Source organism: Muntiacus reevesi, chromosome 4, assembly GCF_963930625.1.
Source record: "Muntiacus reevesi chromosome 4, mMunRee1.1, whole genome shotgun sequence".
NCBI lineage: Eukaryota > Metazoa > Chordata > Mammalia > Artiodactyla > Cervidae > Muntiacus > Muntiacus reevesi.
The window spans coordinates 5,423,783-5,451,174 of record NC_089252.1 but is presented as its reverse complement, the minus strand read 5'-3'; the positions used below and the strand labels follow the sequence as shown (position 1 = coordinate 5,451,174).

Below are 27,392 nucleotides of genomic sequence, written 5' to 3'. Positions count from 1 at the left end.
CTTACTTCTCTAATTAGGTTTATAGCTACACTTTAATTCTCTAATCAAATGGAATTTAATTATGGCAAATCAAACATTACATATGATTATTCTCCAATATGATATGTAAAAATAGCATATGTATAAAATCAAGTGCAAAAAATTGTATATCCAAATCAGCACACTAGACTTGAATTAGGCAACTAAAATGCATTTGGACAGAAGTAAAAAAACCTTCATTCAGGGTTTCAGAGGTATTGCACATAACCATGATATGCCTCCCAGATGTTGAAAGTGAATTCAAACATAGAGAATTGAAACCGAAACAGCTATTTTCAAATGAATGAATGTGCTGTGTAACTACACTATCAGAAAACATCTATGGGATTAATAAAGCAGTTATGCAAGTAATATTTGAATTCACTTTATCAAAAATGTATCTTTATTAAAATAGCTTGATTTGAAACATCTTGAAAGTCTCAAAATATCCTTTTCTTATCTACATATGTCTCCCTATTTGAATTTAAATCAAAGGTTGATATTCAGGTGACATGGTCTGATATAGCCAATACATACGCTGGTAAATTTTAATGCTGACTTTTAAAGATCTTCCCGCAGGGGACTCTCAGGCATTGTGGATGCCGCACTCTCAGGACCCAGCATCTAGAGTCACAGCAGGGACAATAGGTGCCTCCAGGTCCCTTCCTCAGACTCATCACTACCTTCTTGGATGATCAGGCAATGCCCGTACTTAGACATTTTCAGTGTTACAACTGGAGAGGCCTATCTTCATCTGAAATGTTTTTGTTTTCCACAGAGCTGTTGTGTGTTAAATATATGTAAGCCATCTATCTTTGTCGTTAGACCTAATGCAGCTGGATTTGTTTTCTAAGTCCCTGATTTATGGTGTAAGTCTCCTTTCAGAACTGAACCAGCAGAGCAGAAGCATCCTGCTTCTTTAGGAAGAACTAGAGAGAAAAGTCCTGTGGATATTTCCAGGGACAGTGAAAAGTAAGTGGTTCACATGTATGTCATCCTTTTTGAGATTATTCATTCAAAGTATATAGGATCTTATGACAATTTCTAAATAGAGACAATATTTCTAAATAGAGATTTTTAAATAGGCTCAATGGGCATGAGTTTGAGCAAACTCCAGGAGATGGTGAAGGACAGGGAGGCCTAGCGTGCTGCAGGCCATGGGGTCGCAAAGAAGTCAGACATGACTTAGCAACTGATCAACAACAACAGAAATAGCCAAGCACTTAAAAACAGATCTCTGGATGCATCAACTTTGAAATAAAAAGGGCATGAAAACAAGCATGATAATAAAAGAATTAGTCAAGTCAAATTAAAAAAGACTAAATTTTAACATAATGTATATAATATATATTGCAAAACAATAAAAATAATCTTTCTTTATACTGTTCTACACAGCTTTTCTATTCACCAGTTTATCAAATTCATGAAGTAATTATTTCTGTGGACTGATATTTTTTAAATACAGACTACTCAGAATTGCTATCATAATCAATTTTCTTTTCATAATTTTTTTCTTACACATTTATTTGTTTCTGTAACACAGGTGAAGTTGAATTTCCAACAGGGATGTATGTGATTAAATTCATCTATTGAGTTTGTAGAGCTTGCTTGCGTTACCAGGTTGGAAATGTGATAGACTAGACAGCTTTGCCATTTGAAGGACAAAATTCTGTAGAATTCAGCAGTTTTGGAAATGCTATTAAGCAGATTTCTAGTAATCTGGTTTTTATAAATTATTTTCTAAGAATACACATTCAATATTTTAAAATCACCCACTCACTAAATCAAACTTTAAAGAATGTGTATATAATTCACAAGCAATTAAATATATTATAATATTTTAATTTATGTATATTAAACATCATAATTAGCAAGTTTTCAGGAATTATATATGTGCCTTGAGTATAAGGACAACTCAGAACTGTGTAATTTGGGTCATATAGGGCTTGTGATGTTATCGTATTAAGAAAAAAAAATTCTTTTCTAAAAGGGGACCATATTCCATAAAGTTTTCAAAGTCAAATTTGGAAGAAGCATGCCTTAATTCTTAAGGACCTCCTGTAGTCTACAATGTGGGACAAATTGATATAAAGAGTATACTTACGTAAGTCAGTTTTTATCACTCTAATAGAAGAAAGCATTTCTCTTAACTCAAGTTAGGAAATTATTATACATTTTTATATATCTTTATATAAAAAGTTACAAGAGCAAGCATGTGACACAGGAAATGGAAGAGTAACAGCAATATTAGAGAATGCATGCTTTTTACAATGTGTCTAATAAAAAGAATATTTTTCCAACTCAAATATCCAGTACTGACATGCAGGGTATTTTCTTAAACTGTCAATCAGTCATATTGCTAAATGCTTAATCAAAAATCACTTCTATTAAAGGGTATGAATGGTAGAATACCTGACTTCAAAAGTATTTCTGAAACTTGGAATCTTCCTTTGATTAAAAAAAAAAAAGGAAATGGGGGTATATAGGAGAGACAAAAAAGTGAGATTTTTCTTATTGCAATCTAGTAATTTTACTTAGTACTTTTGGCTGCATTTAATGATATTACAACAACAGATGTTTATAGTCCATCTAGCTGGTGTTTCCATGGTCCATATTTTCACTTTTCACTGTAGCATGTTCAAAATCACTCAGGAACGCACTATTCTCAAGCAGTCTATATAATGAAAACAATGTACATGTAACACAAAGTTCATCCAAAAGTGTGGTTTTTTTTTTTCACATATCACACAATGTACAATTATCTAACAAAGACATAAAGCAACATAGAAACAAAGTGAAACCGACAGGAGAAATAAAGCTGGGATAGTCTCAATCAGGAACTAATTTCTTCTTCAAGTTTCCAGTAAATCTCAAAATGTATTTAAAAACTAAGGAGCACTTGGTGGCCTGCAACCAAATTACGAAATGAACATATCATTGTGCAGCGGGGAAGTCTTGCCGAAGTAATAACAAATGTCTGTAATTCTTAAGTTTGGATAAAGGCAGTGGAATGAATTTAGAAATATGTCCACTTTTCACAATTCACTATAGAATTTCCTTTTCACAGTCCCCATGTTTGTATAAATAGTTCTTCTCTGAAAATAAAACACAGTTAAAACATTTTCTCCCAATGAAATATGCGCACAAATCCACCAATTTATCAAGGTAACATAGAGCACAAAAAAGCATTCACCTAATTCAAGAATAGTTGATAGGTCTGAAGAGCTTTGAAGAGATTAACTGTCAAGTAAATGTAACTGGAGACAAATTAGTCTAATAGAGACACAGACTATTAAATGCTAAAAATAAAGCCATTATGTTACCTGATAACAAAAATAGATGTACATATAGACAACTGATATTTATGGAAAGTTTTACATTATCAAGCATTCAAATTTTATATTATAAAATTTGACATAACATGCTGCATTTAATTTAGATGAAATAAGCTACATATTCATGCAAAAATAAGAGTGTGCAAATTGTATCAGTACCACCAAATAGTGTATGCGTTTTGAGTAGATATTGCCAAATTAATACAATTATTGCCAGTTTTATATGTTGACTTCAGTTATATTGAGACAGTATTCAATTTTTTAACTATGAGAACCTTGAATTTCTTTTGGTATTTCTTTTAAGAGTTCACTAATTTTTGTATCTTTACCTTAAAGCATATAAAGTTTAATTTATTAACTTAACATCCTTTTAAATTACATTGTAGTATAATGCTTGATGGTAAGAATATTAACATGTATTTTAAAGTTACGTCTACTAAGAATCATCCATCCATCAGCATTGAATCCAATATGTTTCTAATCATGAAATGTTATGAAACACACATCTCAAGAAATAATGAATAGAGAGCACATTCCCTAAAAAACTGCAAGACGACTGCAACAAAACAAAACAGAATACAACGAAGTGGGAGGAGGGGCCAAGGGCACGTGCTTACCTTGAATTTTCTGTTTAGACCCTAGTTGTGTTGTATTCAGATTCATGTTTGCTTAGAGACCCAATGAGGCAGAACCTGGAATGTTACGGCTATTTCATTCAACAAAGTAATATTTTCACAAAAAAATAAATATGCACAGAAATATTTACTTAAAAGCATTCCTAAAAATTCATAAAAGTGTGGAAATAGATTTTTTTTTTTCCATCAGCATGCAAAAATATCTAATCAACTAAAAATAGGTTTCTGAGGTTATATAATGAATTGAGGAAGTGTGAACTTTTATAAAATAAACTAAATGCTAGTAAACATGCAAAGCAAAACAAAAGTAGATTGGATTTGGGGATTTAAAATCACTTTTTTTTCCCTAAGTTTAAATTTTCTTTCCTCAAGACTTTTATTAATTTGGGGGCTAATAATACAATATAGATAATATTGTCTTCATATCAAAAGGAAAATGTTTTTAATAATGCTTGCCACAATTAAATATAAATGGTTAAGGTTTTCAGCATACCACGCTATCAAACACAATCTGTAATATAAGTATTATGTGGTATGTGGGAAAAAGTATTTTAATGTTCATACCAAAAATATAATGCATTATATAGCAAAATATGTTATTTTTACATTAAAATTGTTCAGCAAGATGGGTTAACCACCTTGGTAAGGCAATTAATTCCAAATATCATCTCACATCTTAAAATATAGAAATATTGATGAGAGCAACCTTTATCACCACGTGGAAGAAAATGAGCCATATAAATCTGCAATATAAGTTAACACCAGATCTTTTATAGAAATAAATATTATATACGTATAGAAATAAACGAAATCTCTTTGGTTCTGTGTAAGCACACCTGTATGTACCTAAATGGGATTTAGGGAAAGTATAGGTAGCAGGGCAACAAGGAAAAGAAGAGGCAAACTCTGTAATACTATGGTTTGTCATTAACGAAAGAGAAACTGAAATGGGAAGACAAACTAGAACATAATATGCTGGAAGCAGCTCAGTCTTCAGGTTATACTTGTCATCAAAAAATCTATGGATACTGACCGCTGGACGGCTTTCTCGTGGCGGGACAGCCTGTGACTCGTGGTGGGCACCTCCTCGATCTCGTCGATGTCGCAGGCGTCAGCAGCCTCCTGGGAGTAGTTGTGTTTCATGACCAGGATGTTCCTCCTGTTCACGGGCGGGATGAGGGGCTTGACGGGCTGTGGGGGCATCTCGGTCAGGACGGAAGCGTCTCTCGTGCTGAGGTTGCTGCGGCTGCCTTTCGCACTGGACAGTTGGGAACCACAGTGATGGTCGTGAATGCATTTGGAAGAGGACCTCCTCAGTTTATGGTAGTTTTCAAAGTCGTCGGCCACATCGGCAAAGTCAGCTGTGGCTCCCGTCCCTCTGAGGGTGCACAGCTCATAGTGAGGAGGCTCAAACACCTCCTGGAAAACTGTCTGGTCAAAGTCCGATTTCCTTTGGACATATTTTTTACGAGGCTGTTTGATCTGCACAATGACAGAAATGATAATAAGGATGATCACAATGCAGGAAGTCACGCCAATGACCGTCCCGCTGGTGTTGGTCAGCTGGTCCAGCAGCCCGGCCTTCCTCTTTTCTACAGGTCCAGGGAGCGAAAACAACAAACAAACAAAACAAGAAACAACCCACCACGCATTAATACAGCAGTTAAAGTGTACACTGAGAACTTCAAGATGAAACAGGCTGAGCATAAAAATTTTCATTGTCTTAAACGTAAAACGAGTCTTTAAAAGACACAAAGAACTTCACAAGAGCCCTATCTGCTAGCCTCAGAAACAGCCACCACCATCCACCCCCGCCACTTCACAGCATCGCTCCCTTAAATGTAATATATGTTCTGGAGAAGGTCTTATAAAACCTTTAGGATGACATCTGGAAATCAACTGGCCATGTTAAAAACAGTAACTTCTTTTTCTTCTCATTGGTATAAGAAAACTCACACGTGCCACCAATGGGAATATGAACATACCTATATTGTTTTGAATTTATTCTTGATGCGGATAACTGAAGTCACAGTTTTCTGATGCCAAAAGGTTAAGATTATACTCTAAGACAGACACTTCTGGAATGCTGGCATGAGGATTTCTGTGGGTCTTTTCCCCAATGAAACAGTTTTGGCAAAAATTTTAAAAGTAACATTTAAAGTTTCTGGAAATTGAATGGCATATAGCAAACAGAGGTACATACGTTCAAGAAAATCTACTAAATTTCCTTAAGAACAGGAAGAGCCTGTGGCCTTTGAACTCCTCCACCCTCAGTTCATCCTGATGGTTTCTCTCCCTATGGGCCCCAGTTTGGAGCTACAGCACCCACCCCACCAGCAAGGGCAAGCCGCCAGCATTTCTCTGGGCCCTTTCCACCCCCAGGTCCATTCTGCAGACTCTCCATCCCAGGCAGGACTGGGGGGGGCCAATGCTGGGCCCTCCCCTCCTCCCTCCAGGCCCCACTGGTAGGATAGAAGGTCTACACCTGGACAGCAGGATGACCACACCAGGCTCCGATCACACGCGCCCCAGCTCACTCTGAGCGTGGAACCATCTGAAGGGGCAAGCTGAGAAGACCAGAGGTCACCGTCCTCAGCCAGAGCCTGATTCATAAAGCGCGAGTGTTCCTCCCAGAGAAGTGAGCTGCTGTCCCTGCCTCCTCCATCCCCCCATCAGCGCATAGACAGTGGTGGTGACAGGTGTTGCCCATGGAGAGAGGTGGGCCACAAGAACCACAGCAACAAATCCGCTTGAAGCAAGTAAAGCCGATCTCTAACAGTGCTGTATGAGGTTCTTCACAAAACACTGAATTCCCCGTCCATTCCAAAGTGGTTCCTTGGACACAACACGGATCATCGCCCACATCCTCTAAATAACTGCTGTCAGGTCTGCTTTTCCTGATGATTCTGTGACTAATAGGTACTGTGGTAATATCTCTCTGCTTCAATATTTTAATAGAAGATATTTGACTTTAGGGCTGCCCAGGTGGCACAGTAGTAAAGAATCCGCCTCCCATTGCAGGAGATGCAAGAGATGCAGGTTCAATCCCTGGGTTGGGAAGATCTCTTGTGGAGGAAGTGGCAACCTGCTCCAGTATTCTTGCCTGGGAAATGCCAAGGACAGAGGAGCCTGGTGGGCTACAGTGCAGGGTTGAAAAAGAGTCAGCCACAGCTGAGAGCAACTGAGCATGCACACACACTGGACTTTAAGTATGGAGCGTTATTAGCCCGTTTTTTTTTTTTTTTTCTTTGCAAATTGGTGAACATAAGATCTGAACAGAAGAGGGTATGTGGTACTTTGAACTTAACCAAAACCTGCATCATTCATAACCAAGCCAAGAGTTTTGTTATTCAGTTGCTAAGTTGTGTCTGACTCCAAGACCTCATGGACTGCAGCACACCAGGCTTCCCTGTCCTTCACCATCTCCCGGAGTTTGCGCAAACTCATAGCTATTGAGTCGGTGATACCATCCAACCATCTCATCTTCGGTCACCCCCTTCTTTTCCTGCCCTCAATTTTTGCCAGTATCAGGGTCTTTTCCAATGAGTCAGCTCCTCACATCAGGTGGCCAAAATACTGGAGCTTCAGTCTCAGCTCTCTATGTAAACAAATCTTTGTGTACAGGCCACAGAAGGAAGCTGGATCAAAGGAAGATATTCTCATTGGAAAGGAAAAAAAGCATTTTGGTAGGAAAACTGAAGTTGAGGTAAGCGTCTTTAGGTACCTGAGAGCCCTAAGGTTCCCTGGATACACCTGCATCTCTAGACTATGTACACAGTGTCCCATGAAGACAGACTGGGACTGACAGAGAGGTGCAGCCACTGACGAAGGAGCTTCTGATGGGAAAGCCGACTTTGCTTGAGAAGGTCCAGTGGCCAGTCCACGGTGCTGCAGCTCCAAAAGGGAGATCAGCCAATAAGCATCTCTGTCCATGGGAGTCTCCAGGCAAGAATACTGGAGAGGGTAGCCATTCCCTTCTCCAGGGGGATCTTCCCTTCCCAGGGATTGAACCTGGGTCTCCCACATTGAAGGCAGATTCTTTACCATCTGAACCGCCAGGGAAACCCACTCAAGTGTAAAAGATAGTTCATTGTGTGTTAAGGAATGCAGAAACAACATGAATAAAAGCCAAGAAAAAGGCCTACCAATCAATTTTAAAACATACAGGAAGTTCATAAAGCCAATATACAATCTATTTTTAAGATGGGCTGATGCATACGAACGCTGACTAAGCTTCTTCCCACACTACAGATAGAGAGATTTCACCAAGTGCAGGGACTCATGATTACCTTTACAATGATTTTCATCCCAAGGGTACACACAGTTCTGGAGTCCATTGCATACCAGCGTATTGTTAATACACATGTTACTGTGGCAGAAGAAAGTATTGCCTTCACAGGGAGCTAAAAGGGGAGAAGAAAAAGATGAAGAAAACAGTTTTAACTGATGTTCACAATTGTAAATCACTCACATCACAAACCTAGAAACAAAAAAGATTAGTATGATAATTCGCCATCAAGTTGAGATAAATGATAAGACAGACATTCCATTCCCAGAAGTGTTGCCATAGTGGTAATTATTTCTTGTGCTACTAACAGAGCTGGCATTCTTCTAGATGTGTTCATCTTATAAAACTGGCACAGGAGGTTTTCCATCATAAAAATGAAGCACTTTATCAATGCAAGTTCTTTTTTTTTCTTTAACTTTTAGTGAAACTTCAGTGCTGACCACATGCATAACATCATGCTTTACACTGAAATTCTGTATGCATAAATTTAACTGTCCTGTTCAAAAAATTTTTAGTTTAATGGAAATATTGAAATACTTTGGAAAGTGTATGCTTACAAAATACTAATGAAGAAACTATATACTAAACCAAACCCTATGATCTCATTTAAGCACATGACAGAAGCAAGGAATATCATGGAAACTCAGAACAAGGGAAGATTTATCTTGAACAACATAAGAAAAATACATATCATTCTCATTGACATTTAATATGTAATATGGTAATAAAATTAGCCTACGTGGCATATATTTCACACATTCTACTAACTTTAGGTATGATGGCCTAGGATCTCCAGATTATAATTCATGTTGGGGAAAGTAAGAATTACATAACTTGGTTATAAAAATACAAGAACTAGTGATGAGGCTAATAAAGCAAATTCTAATGTTAGATATGACTTCATATCTATCATGGAAGTTTCTATTATCCTGTCTTTCAGCTCATGTATTCTTTCCTCGACTGTGTCCCACCTACTAATGAGCACAGGAGATTTTTTATTTTTTTACAAAATTATTACATTATTTTCCATATTATAAAAATACATTTCTTTCATTATCAGAATAATTGGTTATTTATAGCGAGTCTCCACAGTAATACTGCACAATGAATTACAGACTCTAGTGCATTAAAGTAATTTTTGTTTTTGCCTTTTTAATCATCCACATCTCATAAAATGTAATTCTAGTGTTTATTTTTGTCAATAATAGTTCCATAAGCCCTTTCAGGACAGGTATCCCCAGAAAAATCCATTAGAAACAAAACACAAAATTTACAGGTTCATCAATCAGTAAAGTTTTTTCAGTGATCAGTATTATCTAAACAGTGCAGTCATTTATAATTTTTACCTTCAAAACCATAAATTGGGTTTTTTTTTAAGGAAAGTTATCTTCTTAAAATGTATTTTCTATATTAATCAAAATTGTTAGGAAAATTCTTTACATGAGGTAGTTTAACATTCCCAGAGGAATATTTTTTTAAATGATCAAGTCTTGAAAATGAAAAGCAACATAACTTGAACCAGGCACTCCTCTGACTTTCCAAGCCCTTCCCCCCACTGTCTCCCTCATCCCAATTCCCAGGAAGTTTCTTCTTACTTTTGCTTGGTTTGCCTCTAAGTCCCTTGTTAAACAGTAAAAAAGATGTAATTGTCATTTTGAAAAACAGAATTAAATGTAGATGCAGCAGTCATTTTGAAAAGTATCAGGCTTAACATTTTCTTTGACTCCTGCTTTCAACATGGTGTAAAGCTTTTATAATGCAAAATGTAATGATCCAATCTATTACTGCAAAAATCAGCTTTTCAGTACGGAAACTACATTTGAATTTCTGCAGTCAACCATTTTGCAGAACCAATATGGTCTGTTTAGCAGATAATGAATGTTGTCAAAATGTGTAAGTAGAACAAAAAAGGAGCTTTCTGCAAATAGATTAGAGCAGCTGCAAAATGTAGAAAACACTTACTACCTGATAAACTGCAGTGGTTTTGAAAGTACAGCTAATCCATCAAGTAAAGAATACCTTTAAAAGATCATAAATATGCTTTGACCTTGCAGAAAGAGGTGGAAAAATTATTACAATTACTATTAAGTAGGATGGGCTTGCTTTTAAAATTTTAAATCTATAGGTAAAGATAGCATGGCATTCTGTAACAGTGAGGTAGAACAGGAGCTTAGTAAAGGCACTAAAGATTTGGATTCCAAATTCTCCAAAAGTGATTTTGTTTCTGTTTCTGCTACTTAATGAGTCTCAAAAATGTCTTACAAAACATGTGTCAGTCAGTTATCATTAAATACTGGTGGTTTGACTGGGAATGGAACAGGGCATCTAGGACTGTCAATAAATCATATTCCTGACACATTATATCAGATAATTATGCAAATATTTCAGTTAATTGAAACCATCCTCACTTGCAAAAAAATTACTATTCCACTACTATTTCATTTTTCCTTCCTCACCTTTGCTAACATTTGCCAGGCAAACAGCAAGCACAAACAAATAAGCACACTGTGCAGTGGCTAAGACACAAATTATCATAGCTTCTGCTCCTTGAACAGAAATGAATCCTGTCTCATAGACACCAGAAGCAAAATAGGATTGGATTCTGAATTGTCTTTGTATTGTACATCTGAATATTTCTCTCATCTAAAATGTGAACGCACAGTTAGTTCATTAAAGATTCTTATTTTTACCTCCTGCTAAAAAAAACTAAATGGCACCTTCCTGCCTCCCAAATCAAGGTACGTTCTCACAGTTCCTTAAGGATGTCTGAGGACATACATACATTCAGCCCATAAGCACTTCCCATTGCTCCCCACACACTCCTGAGATCTTTGGTTCATTGGCCACTCTATTCCCTCCCTCTCTCTGTGTCCTAGAAAAACTCCATCTCTACTCTGCTATCCAAATCCTATCAGAATTAAATTATCTATTGAGTTTTGAAATATCATTCCAATCTATCAGAAAGTTATCTTAAATCCTATTCTACTTTTAATTTTTAAAAGAGTTTAACACTTAGTATAAGTTTTTCATCTTTCCCCATGAATTCTTTAAGGCTAGGGACATGTTTTTTTTTTTTAAACAAACAACAAAAAAAAAGCATTTTTAATTTCTTAGTGGGTTAATATTTCTAGGGTTGTAGTAAAGAGTCAACAGATACTTTAATTAATTTAATATCAGGGAACAAAAGTTTAGCTGACCAATTTAGCTCTGAATATCCCAGAAAGAGAAGATTCTTGCAATTGTGTTTATTGGTGGAGAATTAACCCTCCAGGTCAAATCTTCAAATACAAAAGAAATTGTGATATTCTCAGCAACTAAATCTCATTCATTTATTTGGTTCTCTGACTACTGCTGAAAAAACACATATTCTATCAATTTTTAGAGGACTTATTCTACTTGGAAATTCAATATACACTGTCAAAAGTGATCTCTTAAAAAAAAAAAAACCCCCTTATTACGTAAAATTATCTGAAGAAATCAAGGTTTACTTGTGTTAGGTAGTTACAATAGGAAAAAGGAGTACAAAATGGCAGTGGCTAAAAGACAAAGAAGGGAAAAGCCCACGAAAATAGAACAAAGGAAGGTCTGAGGACCAGAGTGAGGACTCAGGTAAACCAAACAGCCCTCCTGGATAGCCTAATTTACAAACAGCAGGCTCAGGGGGAGGGTAAAAAATATAAAAAGAGGAGCCAAAATTGAGCTGGGGGTTTCTCTTTGCATCTTTTGGGTCGGCCCGCCCTCATGGCCCGAGGATGTATTTTCCTTTGCTTTCTAAATAAAACTGAGCTGTAACACTGATTCATCCATCACTTCAAATTTTTGCTGCAGTGAGACAGAACCGAGGAAATTACACACTCCCCTGACACATAATAAAGTGGCAGCTAATAAAGTAATCCTCAAAATTCAAAGTATTTCACCCAGGCAGTTTCTACGACCAGAAATCTACTTATTTCCAAGGATCAGGCCAATGAAAACTGTGAGCACAGGTCAGGTATTTAGCAGATTTACTGGCAGGTTACGAAGCATGTTTTCCCCACTGCTTTCTCCTCCTATCCTTCAGCTCCTCTCTCCATCTTTGCCACTGTTTACAAAGTATTGGGCAGGTCATCATCTTTCCATTTCTGAAAGTTGTGCCTGAAACCATTTAGCTAAGATTGGGACTCAAACTCTCGTGGCAGGGATTCTATGCTATGCTTAGTCACTTAGTCATGTTCAACTGGGACTTGAGCCTGGTCAAAAGCCATGGTGCCTGGCTTCAGGACCTAATTAAGCTCAGGTTCTTGATGCCTTATTGAAAAAAAAACTCAGTGAGAGACACAGGGATAGGTAAGACGTGGATTTGTTTGGATTCAGAGAGAAGCACACTCAGGGTGTGGGCCATCACAGAGGGGAGTGGCTGTGGAATGTGATGTGGTTAGTTTTTGTGGGCTGGGTGATTTCACATACTAATGAGTAGGAGGATCATTCCAACAGTTGGGGAACCACCCACTCCTCCGTCTTCTGACAGTGCCTTGGAAGTGTGCTGGTGCCTCTGGGTATGTTCATTTAGCTTGCAGATTGAGGATCAAGGCTTAGTTGAATTTGACTAGTCATCTTGGACCCATATGATTTTAATCATATTATGTTATGCCCTTGGGCTATGTCATCTTTTCAAAAGTTGGGCCCTGCCCCTTTCCCTCCTGTTGCATGCTCTTTTCCTGAGCCCCCTCTGGGCTTACAATGTTGCCTTTACAATCTTCTGCAGGGACAACTAGAAAATAGCTGGCCCTTGGGAGAGAAATACTGTATAATATCCAATCTCTCTAGATGGAAGTCAGGCCTTCATCTTCCATGTTTCTTACAACATGTACGTCAACAGCATTACTCAGTAAACCCACTAGGGCCGATGACAGGCACATAATGCCTGCTACAAGTCCATCTATTGATGGCATCTCTTCAAGGGCAATTGGGCTTACAGGGATAATGTTTGCCATCTTGGGAGTTGGCCCTGCAGGTCCGTTTGGACCCAAATCCTTACCACCCTTCTCCTAAAGTTACATAGGAGACATACCCCTGGATCAAACCTCCATTCCACTTTTATGGAACAGCTAGTTTGTTGCCTCTTATCAATTTGTTCTTAAGCCACTTCCTAACTCCTACAACCAGGTCACTGTCCCCATGTAGGCAATATCACTACACTCTGCTTATTATTAAAATACTCTTAATGCCCCATAGCAGGACCAGATAACCCACTCCTTTGTCACTACTTCAGTTATTACCTACAGTGGGTCTATGACAATAAAATATTTACCATTGGAAACACCCTAAGCTGCTCTTATGGAGGACTAGGGGAGGAAATCAGTGACTTACATTTCCTCAGAGCAATGAGAGGATAAGGCTTATGACTGTTTTACCAGGTTCCCAGTCTCAGGGCACAGGCTTGGAATGCTTTATATCATGGTACCTATTCCCATCGGCAGTGGACAAACCAGCAAAGAGTTAAGATTGCAACCTCTTAATCCTTCCTGAGCGACTGAACTGACTGAACTGACTGAATCCTTCCCAGCACTAGTGGTGCTGGAGACCTTCGAGATGCCCAACTCCAGCCTGGGGATCCCAGGAGGTCAACTTGCCTCGACCTGCCTAGGGATCTGATCCCTGGGAAGTTGGCACGCCTCGACCTGCTCAGGGATCCACCAGCCTGAGGTCCCAGAGGTCAACGTGCCTCGACCCGTCCAGGACACAATTCTCTGGAGGCTGACATGCCTCAACCTGCCTGGGGATCTGCACCCTGACTCGGGTCACCTGGCTCTCAGGTTGCAACAATATTGGGTAGGATAAGCTTCAGAAAGACTCACTCCTAAGGAAGTCCACCCATAAAATAGAAGGAGGCCTATTAGTTGGGACTGTGCCTGGTCTCAGCAATAATTGAGGAGTCCAAGAAGAACCCTATTGCTTTTCTGGAAAGTCTAAAAGAGGCCCTCCAAAAGTTTAGCAATCTGGCCTTAGACTCTTATAAGGGACAGGTGATTTTAAAGGACAAATTTCTGTCCCTGTGTGCATCAGGCATCAGGATAAAGTTACAACAGCCCCAGTAGCAGGACCCCGCTGCCTCTTTAGATGAGATGGTCCAGACAGCCACCAGTACTTTTTACAACAGAGAACAGGAGAGAGTCCAAGGCCCAGGAGAGGGAGAGAAGGAAGGAGGCAAGGCATGCCCAGATGCTGGCCACCCTCCAGGGAAGGCCTATGGCAAATCCCGAGTCTGTGAAGGACAAGGCACAAAGCAAATGTCTAATCTGTAGACAGGTGGGACACTGGGCCAAAGAGTGTCGAAACCATGACAAGTCTCATAAAATGGCTTGCTACAGTAAATGCCATTAATTGGAACATTGGGCGGCACTCTGCCCTCAGGACTCGAGTCTCAAGGTCAAGTGCCAAGCTTTCCCTCATGATGGTTCAACAGGATTGAAGCAACCCACTCCAGCCAGCCCGCCTGTCACAGATAACCATCAACAGGGCTGGAGCCAAGGGTGCAACTGGAGGTGACAGGTAGATCCGAAAATTTCATGGTTGACACAGGGGCTACCTACTTTGTCCTGACCTCCTGCTCCACAGCCTTCTTCCCCCAGACCTGTACCATTTTGGGTGTTACAGGAAAAACACTTACGAAAAGATTCACCTGAGTACTTCTTTGTTGCTGGGATGGACAACTATTTTCCCATCAGTTTGTGGTGGTCCCTGAGTGTCCTACTCCCTTATTGGGAAGAGATCTTTCCCTGCCTTTGAAATCTTGCAGCTATTGCAGTCCTGAGAGAAGATACTTTAAAACTCTCTTTTGGGGGTAAACTAACTATTTTTACCAGCAACCAAGTGAAACAACTCCTGATGGGAGAGGCCATTTATGGATGTCTGATCAAAGGCGCCTCAGATGATCAGTTGAGCTGATGGAAACTCCAGGAAACTCCAGGCCTGACTATATCCCCTTGTGAGGTTCTTAACCCAGCCACCTCCTGCCTACCCCTGAGGGCTCTGTCCCCTTTCACTCTTGCCTAGAAATCTTGGACCATCAGACAAAACCCCAAGAGGGATTGTTGGAAGATCCTCTGACCAATCCTGAGGAAATCTGGCACACTGATGAAAGCAGCTTTGTCTTAGATGGAAAAGAGAGCTAGATAAGCAATAGTCTCAAATTTTGAGACCATAGAGGCTAAACCTTTGCCACCAGTTACTTCAGCCCAATTAGCTGAGCTCATAGCCCTGATTCAAGCTTTAGAGCTGGGAAAAGGAAAAAGAGTAGTCATTTACACTGACTCCAAGTATGCCTTTCTGGTGCTACATGCACATGCTGCTATTTGGAAAGACAGAGGCCACTTGACCACCCAATTGTCCCTAATCAAATATGGTGATCAAATCCTCAGGCTCTTAAGAGGCAGTCCATCTGCCCACTGAGGTTTCAGTCTCCCACTGTTAAGGACACCAACAGGGAGCACGGAAGTGGCATGAGGGAGCCAAGCAGCTGATCAGGCAGCTAAGGGAACAGCGTTACAGAACAATGACCTAATAGGGGTTGCTGCCTTAGTTCCCCAGACTAATTTGCCAGAAACTCCTTCATATACTGAAGGTGAGACTCAAAGCTAAGAGTGAGGGCTTTTAAGAAGATCATATGGGGTGGTTCCAACCGGAGGGGCTCCTTTTTCTGCCTGGGAACCTCTAGGGAAGATGGTTAACTCCTTACATGCCACCACTCATTTAGGAGAAAAGGCCCTCCAAAGATTACTAGAAAGGTCCCCCAGAGGAACAGGCCTCCAAATGACTATAAGGCAAGTGGTCTCCTCTTGTCCCACTTGCCAATTAAACAATCCCCAAGGAGCTCGAAGACCGCAGCTGGCCCAGCCTGTTCAACAATGTGGCACCTACCCAAGAGAGGACTGACTGATGGACTTCACCCAGATGCCAGTTTCTTAAGGGTATAAATAACTATTAGTCATGATAGATACATTCACAGGATGGATTGAAGGCTTTCCCACCCAGACTGAGAAGCCTGAGGAGGTGGTAAAAAAAAAAAAAAAAAAAAAAAAAAAAAAAATTGCTCCATTAAATCATTACAAGATTTGGTCACCCAGGTCATTACAAAGTGACAATGGGGCATCATTTACCTCTAAGTCACCCAAGGGGTCTCTAAAGCATTGGGCATTACTTATTATCTCCATTGTGCCTGGAGGCCTCAGTCTTCAGGAAAAGTAGAAAGAGCCGACCAGTTCTTAAAATCAGCGATAAAAAAGATAACTGGGGAGACCTCCCTAGAATGGAAGGAGGCTCTATCAATAGCTCTCCTCTGCACCCGTATTGCCCCTAAGGAACAGGTTGGTCTTAGTCCTTATGAGATGATATATGGGAGACCTTTTGTTTATATCAATAACCTCTTCCTAGATCCAGAGGCTCGGATCCTCTGGTCTTATACCATGGCCGTTGGACAATCCCAACAATTTATATGCTTGTGGGGTGTCAACCAGCACCCTAAAGATTCTAAAGAGCCACCACTGTATGCTCTGGGGACTCAAGTTCTAATTAAAATCTGGAAAGATGGGTCCCCAGAGGCTCACCACCAGCCCACATGGGAGGGTCCCTACCCTGTAATACTTTCTACCCCCACAGCAGTCAAGGTACCAGGACACAACTCCTGGATTCACTACTCACGAGTCAAGCCATGGAAAAAAACAGAAGAGGACACTCAGTCCACCTGTGAGCCCCTGGGAGACCTCAGATTCCTATTCAGAACTACAAATCAGTGCCATTCCAATGAACACCCCAAAATTAAGTTTCTGGGGATAAGATTTCCCAGGAAAGCTCTAAAGAGCCAATGCAGCTTGGCAGGTGTTGTACTCCAAAATAGAGAGGAGATAGATCTCCTGATCCCTGAACAAGGACGGACTGGAGCCATCTTGAATGAGACGTGTTGTTTCTGGGTAAATACCTCCAGCTAAGCTAAAGAAAATCTCACAGTCCTCAAGAAAAACATTCTAGATACTACAGAACCTCAGAGAACAAGCTGGAGAGTTTTTGGGGTGGCTACAGTCTCTTTTTGGGGATCCTTCTCCTGGCGTGGAGGGAATTTGGAGTTGGTTAATGCCCCTACTAATCCTTGTTATAACCATAATTGATGCTGTTTATGATTGCTCCATATATTATCAATTGTCTAACCCATTTTGTCTCTGTCCAGGCCAACAGGCTACAATGTGCACTGCCAGTTTAACAAGGATATATAAAACTACAGCCGACCACAGAAAATATCACTCACCCTTCGATGGACACTGCTGTAAGGACTCTGGGGCTTTAGACTAGCAAGAGGGGGAGGCCCAATGCCCCTTGCCATCCCAGTTCATCAGGAAGTAGCCAGAGAGACCTTGACGCCCCTATTCCCAAAGAACTGGGCCTCCCATCTCTTGAGGGGTGAATGTTAGGTAGTTAGAATAGGAAAAAGGGGTCCAACATGGTGGTAGCTAAAACACAAAGGAGGGAAAAGCCAGTGAAAATAGAACAAAGGAAGGTCTGAGGACCAGAGTGAGGACCTCAGGTAGAACAAACAGCCCTTCTGGATAGCCCAGTTTACATAGGGCAGGCTCAAAGGGAGGAGAAAAACATAAAAAGAGGAGCCAAAATTGAGCCGGGGGCTTCTCTTCTCTTCGCATCTTTTGGGTTGGCCCACCCTCATGGCCGGAGGATGTATTTTCCTTTGCTTTCTAAATAAAACTGAGCTGTAACACCGATTCATCTGTCGCTTCAAATTTTTGCTGCAGCGAGACAGAACCCAGGAAATTACATGCTCCCCTGACACATAATAAAGTGGCAGCTAATAAAGTAAACCTCAAAATTCAAAGTATTTCACCCAGGTAGTTTCTACGATCAGAAATCTACTTATTTCTGGGACTAAGTCTTCTGTTGCTTTCAGAAAACCAAACATAGCCTCATATTGGTGTTAAAACCCAAGTACATAGAAGAAAGAATTTGCATTGCATTTGGTCTCTGAATTACTTAAAAGCATATTTAGACATAATGAGTGTAGCGATTGCACTTCATCAGAAGGATTTATCGACCGTCACCATTTTATCATCCAATCTAACGCTAAGTATTTCTTTTTGAGAAAAACCAGAAACTGAATATATTGAAATATCCCATGAGCTAAAGGATGCCTTATGTGTAAGCACAGTAGTGCTCTGGATTTAATCATTCATAGAATGATATTTCTATACATAGACGATGGCTATTTTAACACTGAGTCTTTCCAAACTGTTCCCTCTTCTCTCCGGCATGGATAGATAAAGACGATTGTGTAAAACACTGTTTCTGGACCAGATTACTTGTCCATGAACTTGAAGCTTAGAGAGTGCTTCTTCAGGCACTTGTTCCTGGGGTTGTAGAGTATTAAACACTACAGAAGGTAGAGCAGCAACTAAGATTTAAGGAGTGGTAATCCCTAAGGAGAAATCACTTTTTTCAACAATACTCACTCAGCTACCACATCTATAGAACAGGGAGACAGGTTGTTGTTTAGTCGCTAAATTGTGTCTGACTCTTTTGTGATCTCATGGACTGTAGTCTGCCAGGCTCCTCTGTCCATGGGATTTCCCAGGCAAGAATACTGGAGTGGGTTGCCATTTCCTTCTCCAGGGGACCTTCCTGATCTGGGGGTCCAACAGCAGTCTCCTGCCTCGGCAGGAGCCACCAAGGAAGCCCCATATATTCTGTTACCTGCAGACAAAATGCTCCTTGATGTTCAAGGCAAATGAATCTATGTGACTGACTTATGGCCAGCTGCCTGCTGGCTGCTGGTTGCATGTGAGACCCTGGTTTCCCTGGTTTTAGGATCCACCCCAGCACCATATCCCAAGATGACCTCTTGGCATTACCCTTCTATGATCCTCCGTGCTGAAAAAGTGTATGTTTAACCTTGTTTAATCCAACTATCTCTAACTTTATTTGTATACCTCTTAAGAGACAACACACACACACACAAGCTCAAAAACAAAAGTTTGGCAAGTGTTGTGCCAATGTTAAAAAATCATTATAGTGGTAGGATTCTTAATTCTTAAGGTGTCATGGAGTAGTAGGGAAACTATGGAGGTATAAAGTTGGGTGGAAAATAAGGATACAAATTGTTTTAAATTATAAAGTCTCACATGCAAATATATATATGAAAACCTTTACTGGAAATATTAAACCGAAATGTTAGCAATGACTAACTCTAGGATATTTACAAGTTATATTTAGGTTTTGTTGGGAAACTTTTTCATATATATATATATACACACAAATAGTTACTTTTATGATTGGGAAAATCTGGATTTTCCATGAAAAAAAGTCAAATGTTAATCCAAACAAGTCTATTGTATCTTTCAAATTTTAAGAAGTAAAAGAGTAGCTTTCAAATAACATTTATACTTTATTATATTCAAATATAATGAACTCCATATTTCACTGAATTCATTTCTTTCTTTTGGAAATTTTTTGTTGTTGATATTTTTAAAACCTCTCATGTTCCCATTCTTACCATTAGGTGGCAAGCATTTACCATTCTTTGGTGAAATAGTGATTCAATCCTTCCAGATGCTTATATTATGAATGCATCTGAGACAAATAACATTTACATCTACACATGGCTGATTCTGAAGGAATAAAAACTTGATCAGGAGACAACAAAATGAATTTTTGGCATATCTGAATTAGGTAAAGGAGGACAAAAGGAAGAAGGGCAGCCAAACACCCAATATTAAATTTATTTAAAAATATGATAATCACAAAACATATATTTTATAGTGTTAATCATAGATCTATCATCATTTTTCAGTATCACGTCACATGTTTTAAGTATTGTTCCAATTCTGTAATTAGGTGCACGCTAAGTCTCTTCAGTCGTTTCCAACTCTTAGAGACCCCATGGACTGTAGCCCACCAGACTCCTCTGTCCATGAGATTCTCCAGGCAAGAGCACTGGAGTGGGTTGCCATTTCTTTCTCCAGGGCATCTTCCTGGACCTAAGGACTGAACCTGTATCTCTTATGCCTCCTGCACTGGCAGGCAGGTTCTTTACCACTAGCATGACCTGGAGATACTTAATTCATAACTGCTGTTTTAATGCACCAACACTAAAGTTCATTCTATTCAGGTTATTTCTTTCTTCACCCATTACACTTCTTTTTAAGCCCAGAAAGCCACTAAATACTACTCAGAGAATATTAAAACAAAATGGAAATAAAAACTGTCAGATATCTCTCTGAAACATTGATATTTCAAATACCTGTGCTTTCTGGTTAATAAAACTATCATTTGGAAGATCAGTTCAAAATCAAAATTACATTGTATTTCATCAAGAAAATTTGGAAATAGAAGTGATGCTTGATCCTGTTTTTCTTTTAAAATTATTTTTATCATCTGGGGCTTCCCTGGTGGCTCAGTGGTAAAAGAATCTACCTGCCAACGCAGGAGGCATGGGTTCAGTCCCTGATCCAGGAAGATCCCACATGCAAGGAGCAATTAAGCCTGTGTTCCTAGGCCTGTGCTTGCAAAAAGAGGTCAGCACAATGAGAAGCGTGGGCACCACAGCTAGGGAAAAGCCCTCGAGGTAACAAAGATCCCGCAGAGCCAAAAATAAATAAATGACTTAAAAAAAAAACTAACTCAAAAAAATCATTTTATCAGTCCCCCATTTCTGGATTATAGGAAACAGGCTCCATTCAGCCTCCAGGACCTTCCCTGAATTCCCAGGAGCAAGTTCAAACAGATGCTAATTAGGGAAGACAGGAACAGTCAGACGAAACAATGGTGCAACCTCAGGGGCAGATTCCAGGTTCCCCCTCCAGGGATATACTTTACAGTTTCCCAGATACTAAAACCCCCACCAGGTGGGAGAAATTAACAGCAGGATGTCCCACGCCCACAAGCACTGGGACTCCAGATTGATTGGAACTGGAAGGTCAATGATGTTGATATTCACTTACCTCCCCACCAGCCCATTAGAACAAAGTTCATGAGCTGATCACACCCTTTTTGAATCAAACTCCTCACTTCCCCCTCCAGGTCAGGACAAATTGTGAAGGCATTAGCCTGCTGTGGCCCACTTGCCTGGCAAAGCAGTAAAGCTGTTTCCTACTTCACCCAAAGCTCTCCTTCTCTGAGACTTAATTGAGTATCTGGGTTTGTGTGTGTTAGTCACTCAGTCATGTCTGACTCTGCGATCCCACGCACTCTAGCCCACCAGGCTCCTCTGTCCATGAAATTCTCCAGGCAAGAATATTGCAGTGGGTTGCAATTTTCTTCTCCAAAGAGCCTGAATTTGCCTTCATTCTCAGGGGCTCATTCTTCTGGCTCTGACTCATATAAGAGATACGGGTTTATTTTGTGCATCCAGACCCCAGGTAACTTCCCCACTTTGCATCTTAATTACCTTCTCAAATTGTACATGGCTGGATGGGCTCACAGAACACATTACCACCCCACTTCTCTTAATCACTCCCTGCCTCAATTCTGTCTTCACACCCCCTCCCGACATGAATAATGGCACCTCCTCAGCTCCATGCTAAAGGTTCAGGGTCATATTTGGATCCTCTCTGCCCTGATGCCCTCAGCAAACTGTCCTGTAGGTCTGCCAGCTCTCTCTCAACTCCAGTAATGTCTCCACTGGTATGGCGGAATCAGCTTTCACTGATGGTCTCCTACATGGATCCATGGAGAGAGTTAACAGAGAAGCCTTGGACATTTAAGTGTAAATCAGGTGGAGGTTCACTCCCTTTTCAGTTCACTTCAGTCGCTCAGTCATGTCTGACTCATTGCAACCCCATAGACTGCAGCACGCTAGGCTTCCCTGTCCATTACCAAATCCTGGAGTTTACTCAAATTCATGTCCATTGAGTCAGTGATGCCATCCAACCATCTCATTCTCTGTCATCCCCTTCTCCTCCCGCCTTCAATCTTTCCCAGCATCAGGGTCTTTTCCAGTGAGTTGGTTCTTCACATCAGGTAGCCAATACATTGCAGTTTCAGTTTCAGCATCAGTACTCCCAATGAATATTCAGGACTGATTTCCTTTACAATGAACTGGATTGATCTCTTTGCAGTCCAAGGGACTCTCAAGAGTCCCAAGACCGCAGTTCAAAAGCATCTTCGGTGCTCAGCTTTCTTTATAGTCCAACTCTCACATCCATACACGACTACTGGAAAAACCATAGCTTTGACTAGACGGACCTTTGTTGGCAAAGTAATGTCTCTGCTTTTTAATATGCTGTCTAGGTAGGTTATAGCTTTTCTTCCAAGGAGCAAGCGTCTTTTAATTTCATGGCTGCAGTCACCACCTCCAGTGATTTTGGAACCTGAAACAATAAAGTCAGTCACTGTTTCCATTGTTTCCCCATCTATTTGCCATGAAGTGATGGGACCAGATGCCATGATCTTAGTTTTCTGAATGCTGAGTTTTAAGCCAACTTTTTCACTCTCCGCTTTCACTTTCATCAAGAGGCTCATTAGTTCTTCTTTGCTTTCTGCCATAAGGGTGGTGTCATCTGCATATCTGAGGTTATTGATATTTCTCCTGGCAATCTTGATTTCTGCTTGTACTTCATCCAGCTCAGCATTTCTCATGATATACTCTGCATATAAGTTAAATAAGCAGGGGGACAATATACAGCCTTGACGTACTCCTTTCCTGATTTGGAACCAGTCTGTTGTTCTATGTCCAGTTCTAACTGTTGCTTCTTGACCTGCATACAGATTTCTCAGGAGGCAGGTCAGGTGGCCTGGTATTCCAATCTCTTTCAGATTTTTCCACAGTTTGTTGTGATCCACACAGTCAAAGTCTTTGGCATAATCAATAAAGCAGAAGTAGATGTTTTTCTGGAACTCTCTTGCTTTTTTGATGATCCAGTGGATATTGGCAATTTGACCTCTGGTTCCTCTGCCTTTTCTAAATCCAGCTTGAACATCTGAAAGTTCACAGTTCAAGGACTGTTAAAGCCTGGCTTGGAGAATTTTGAGCACTATTTGGCTAGCGTGTGAGATGAGTGCAATTGTGCAATAAGTTTGGGCATTCTTTGGCATTGCCGTTCTTTGGGATTGGAATGAAAACTGACCTCCAGTCCTGTGGCCACTGCTGAGTTTTCCAGCAGTGGGATATTGAGTGCAGCACTTTCATAACATCATTTTTAAGGATTTGAAATAGCTCAACTCAAATTCTATCACCTCCGCTAGCCACAGGATGAAAAATCAAAAAGGTATGACACTGAAAGATGAACTCCCCAGGTGGGTAGGTGCCCAATATGCTACTGAAGATCAGTGGAGAAGTAACTCCAGAAAGAATGAAGAGATGGAGCCAAAGTATAAACAACACCCAGTTATGGATGTGATGGGTGATAGAAGTAAAGTCTGATGCTGTAAAGAGCTATATTGCATAGGAACCTAGACTGTTAGGTCCATGAATCAAGGCAAATTGGAAGTGGTCAAACAGAAGATAGCAAGAATGGACAATGACATTTCAGGAATCAGTGAACTAAAATGGACTGGAATGGTCATCTGAACTTAACTCAGATGACCATTATATCTACTACTGTGGGCAAGAATCCCGTAGAAGAAATGGAGTAGCCATCATAGTAAACAAAAGACTCCAAAATGCAGTACCTGGATGCAATCTCAAAAATGATAGTAAGATCTCTGTTCGTTTCCAAAGCAAACCATTCGATATCACAGTAATCCAAGTCTATGCCCTGACCAGTAATGCTGAAGTTGAATGGTTTTATGAAAACCTACAAGACCTTCTAGAACTAACACCAAAAAAAAAGATGTCGTGTTCATCATAGGGGACTGGAATGCAAAAGTAGGAAGTCAAGAGCCCCCTGGAGTAACAGGCAAATTTCGCCTTGGAGTACAGAATGCAGCAGGGCAAAGGCTAATAGAGTTTTGCCAAGAGAACGCACTGGTCATAGCAAATACCCTCTTCCAACAACATAAGTGAAGATTCTACACATGGACATCACAGATGGAGAAGCTCTATACAGTCAGCACAAACAAGACTGGGAGCTGACTGTGGCTCAGATCATGAACTCCTTATTGCCAAATTCAGACTTAAATTGAAGAAAGTAGGGAAAATCACTAGATCATTCAGGCATGACCTAAATCAAATCCCTTACGATGATACAGTGGAAGTGAGAAATAGATTTAAGGGCCTAGATCTGATAGAGTGCCTGATGAACTGTGGACAGAGGTTCATGACATTGTACAGAAGGCAGTGATCAAGACCATCCCCAAGAAAAATAAATGCAAAAAGGCAAAATGGTTGTCTGACAAGGCCTTACAAATAGCTGAGTAAAGAAGAGAAGCAAAAGAGAAGGAGAAAAGGAAAGATATATCCATGTGAATGCAGAGTTCCAAAGAATAGCAAGGAGAGATAAGAAAGCCTTCCTCAGTGATCAGTGCAAAGAAATAGAGGAAAACAATAGAATGGGAAAGACTAGATACCTCTTCAAGAAAATTAAAGATACCAAGGGAACATTTCTTACAAAGATGGGCACAATAAAGGACAGAAATGGTATGGACCTAACAGAAGCAAAAGATATTAAGGAGAGGTGGCAAGAATACACAGAACTATATAAAAAAGATCTTCACAACCCAGATAATCATGATGGTGTGATCACTCACCTACAGCCAGACATCCTGGAATGTGAAGTCAAGTGGGCCTTAGGAAGCATCACTCCCTTTTCAAACACTGCAAAACCTTCCCAGTAAAGTGAGATCAAATCCCAAACTCCTTAGCACCGACTGTGTGTTCTGGGGTTTCTTCCGGCACACGGATGCATGCTCAGTTTCTAAACTGTGTCTGACTCTTTGGGACCCCTGGATGGTAGCCCGCCAGACTCCTCTGTCCATGGGCTTTCTAGGCAAGAATACTGGAGTGGTTGCCATTTCCTCCTCCAGGGGATCTTCCCAACGGAGGGACTGAACCCGTGTCTCCTGCATTGCAGGCAGATTATTTCCCACTGAGCCATCTGGGAAACTCCTTTTCCTTACCCCAGGTCTTTCCCCAGCTTCTTCCTGAGCTCCAAGGTTGCCCAAACAACCCAGGGCACTCATGTCCACATTGTTCTCCAGCACGTTACCTTATGTTGTGTTTTTCCACAATTTGTATAGGGTTTATCTTTTTAAATTAACTCACTCGCACATCATTAGCTTCCTTTTATAAGAATGAGAAGCAAGGGACTTGTTCTCCTCACTGCCTTATCACTGGGGCTCAGAACAAGAGGTTCTTACATGGTAGGTCTTTAAATACTTGCTAACTAAACTCCTTTAAGTAGTAAAATGGATATGAAGTGCCATCTTCTCATTAAATTCTAACAATGCTTTTAATTTCTAAGGAATAGCTAAATTTTTCTTATGCACTTGATGGAAGAAAATATCTAACACATCAGAGATCCCAATTATGAGTAAGCATCTGAGTCAGTGTTCAAGAATCAAAAACTATATTAAAAATGTATAACTTGCTGCTCAGTATGATTTTTAACGGTGAGATCAGAATTATAGAAAAAGAAAAGGAAATACATGAATATATACATATACATATAGGCATTAGAATTGCCTCCTAAAACAAATGCTTTGTTTATCCCAAAACAAATAGGATAATTTCCCTGCCACCATACTTTAAACATGAAATGTATCTTGGACTATGCCATTAGAGGAAATGCCATTTTACGTGAAAAATGCTGACTAGATTTGAGGCCAGAAATAGATTTGTGCATCTTTTCTTCATCTCTTTTATCATCTTCATATATTTTTTTGAAAAATCAATATCTGTTTCCAAAACTCTATGTTCCAATGTGACTTAGTTATCAGTCAAGATATCCAGTATTTTTATTAAGCTATAGCTTAATCTTTTCTTTTCTAATACAAGGAGTTCTATCCACAATCTAATCCCACTCACATTTATTACATCCCCCAATGTTTCCTCTAAAATTACATATTCCTACAGTTCTAAGAAATATGCTATTACAAAAAGAGAAGCATCTTCATGAGAATATTATAATGCATGGATAGAGACCACCTCCTTCCTCACAGAGGGCACTGACCACTTCATGATTTATCCATTCCATTTGATGCCAAGAAATCATTACATAGTTTTATACTCTGATTATGTCTTCATTGGGTCAAGTATCTGGTGATTTATACATTGTGTGCAGTCAGATATCACTCTAGTTAGAATATAATATTTCTCTGGGGTCTGCACTCTGACTATTATTAGGACTTGGGTGTGGGCCCCAGGGCTTGTTTCCACAGGTGATGACCACACGTCTGCAACAGTTGTTAGTATAGACCCAGCACTCTGTTCAAGGTGTTAATGCATATTTAGTTTCATTATTGAACATGCCAACTCCCAAAGGTGGACTTGCAGTGTAGCTCTTGTTTAGTCACTCAGTCGTGACCGACTCTTTGCCAACCCCTGTCAAGGAGCCTGCCAGGCTCCCCCGTCCACGGGATTTCCCAGGCAAGAACTGGGTAGGTTGCCATTTTCTTCTCCAGGAGATCTTCCCAACCCAGAGATAGAACCCAAGTCTCCTGTGTCTCCTACATTAGCAAGCAGGTTCTTTACCAATGAGCCTCCAAGGAAGCCCAGGACTTGCAGTAAATAATTAAAGTCATGGATCAAAGGATAAGATGGTTGGATTGCATCACTGACTCTATGGACATGAGTTTGAGCAAGCTCTGGGAGTTGGTGATGGACAGGAGGGCCTGGTATGCTGTAGCCCATGGGGTTGCAAAGAGTCAGACACGACTGAGCAACTGAACTGAAGGTAATGACTTTTTTATCTCAGCACATGACCCAAACTTGTAAATGTGTTTGACCTAGACTTTCCTAGAGGGAAAAATTAAATGCTACAGTTTTGATTTGATTACTATCAATTTTTTTTGGTGTATTTTTCCAGAATGTTACTGAACTCTGTGCACTTTTATAGTAATAAATTATAATCTACACACTTTTTTTTCATTTTAGGATTTATTAAATTTAGCTTATTGAGGTGATATGGTAATTTTACTTGTGCATTACAAAATGGAGAATTTGTACTACCTAGGACAGAATGCAGGCTGGGTACAAGAAGCAGC

The 27,392-nt window shown here is 40.1% G+C and overlaps 1 protein-coding gene across 4 annotated transcripts in view; it reads right to left on the bottom strand.

Moving 5' to 3' along the window:
• Positions 1-409: 409 nt before the first annotated feature.
• The window catches only part of NETO1 (neuropilin and tolloid like 1), a 103,053-nt gene continuing 76,070 nt past the window's right edge, over positions 410-27,392 (bottom strand). For 2 of the 4 annotated variants that reach the window (XM_065932303.1, XM_065932305.1), the window contains exons 8-11: positions 8,278-8,391; positions 5,022-5,580; positions 3,971-4,045; positions 410-3,113 (exon numbers count right to left, since the gene is read on the bottom strand). In XM_065932303.1, the coding sequence (XP_065788375.1) occupies positions 3,985-4,045; positions 5,022-5,580; positions 8,278-8,391 (734 nt within the window). In that variant the 3' untranslated portion in view covers positions 410-3,113; positions 3,971-3,984. Of the gene's footprint in view, positions 3,114-3,970; positions 4,046-5,021; positions 5,581-8,277; positions 8,392-27,392 lie in introns of those variants that run through there. The other 2 variants (XM_065932304.1, XM_065932306.1) reach the window with 2 other exon arrangements.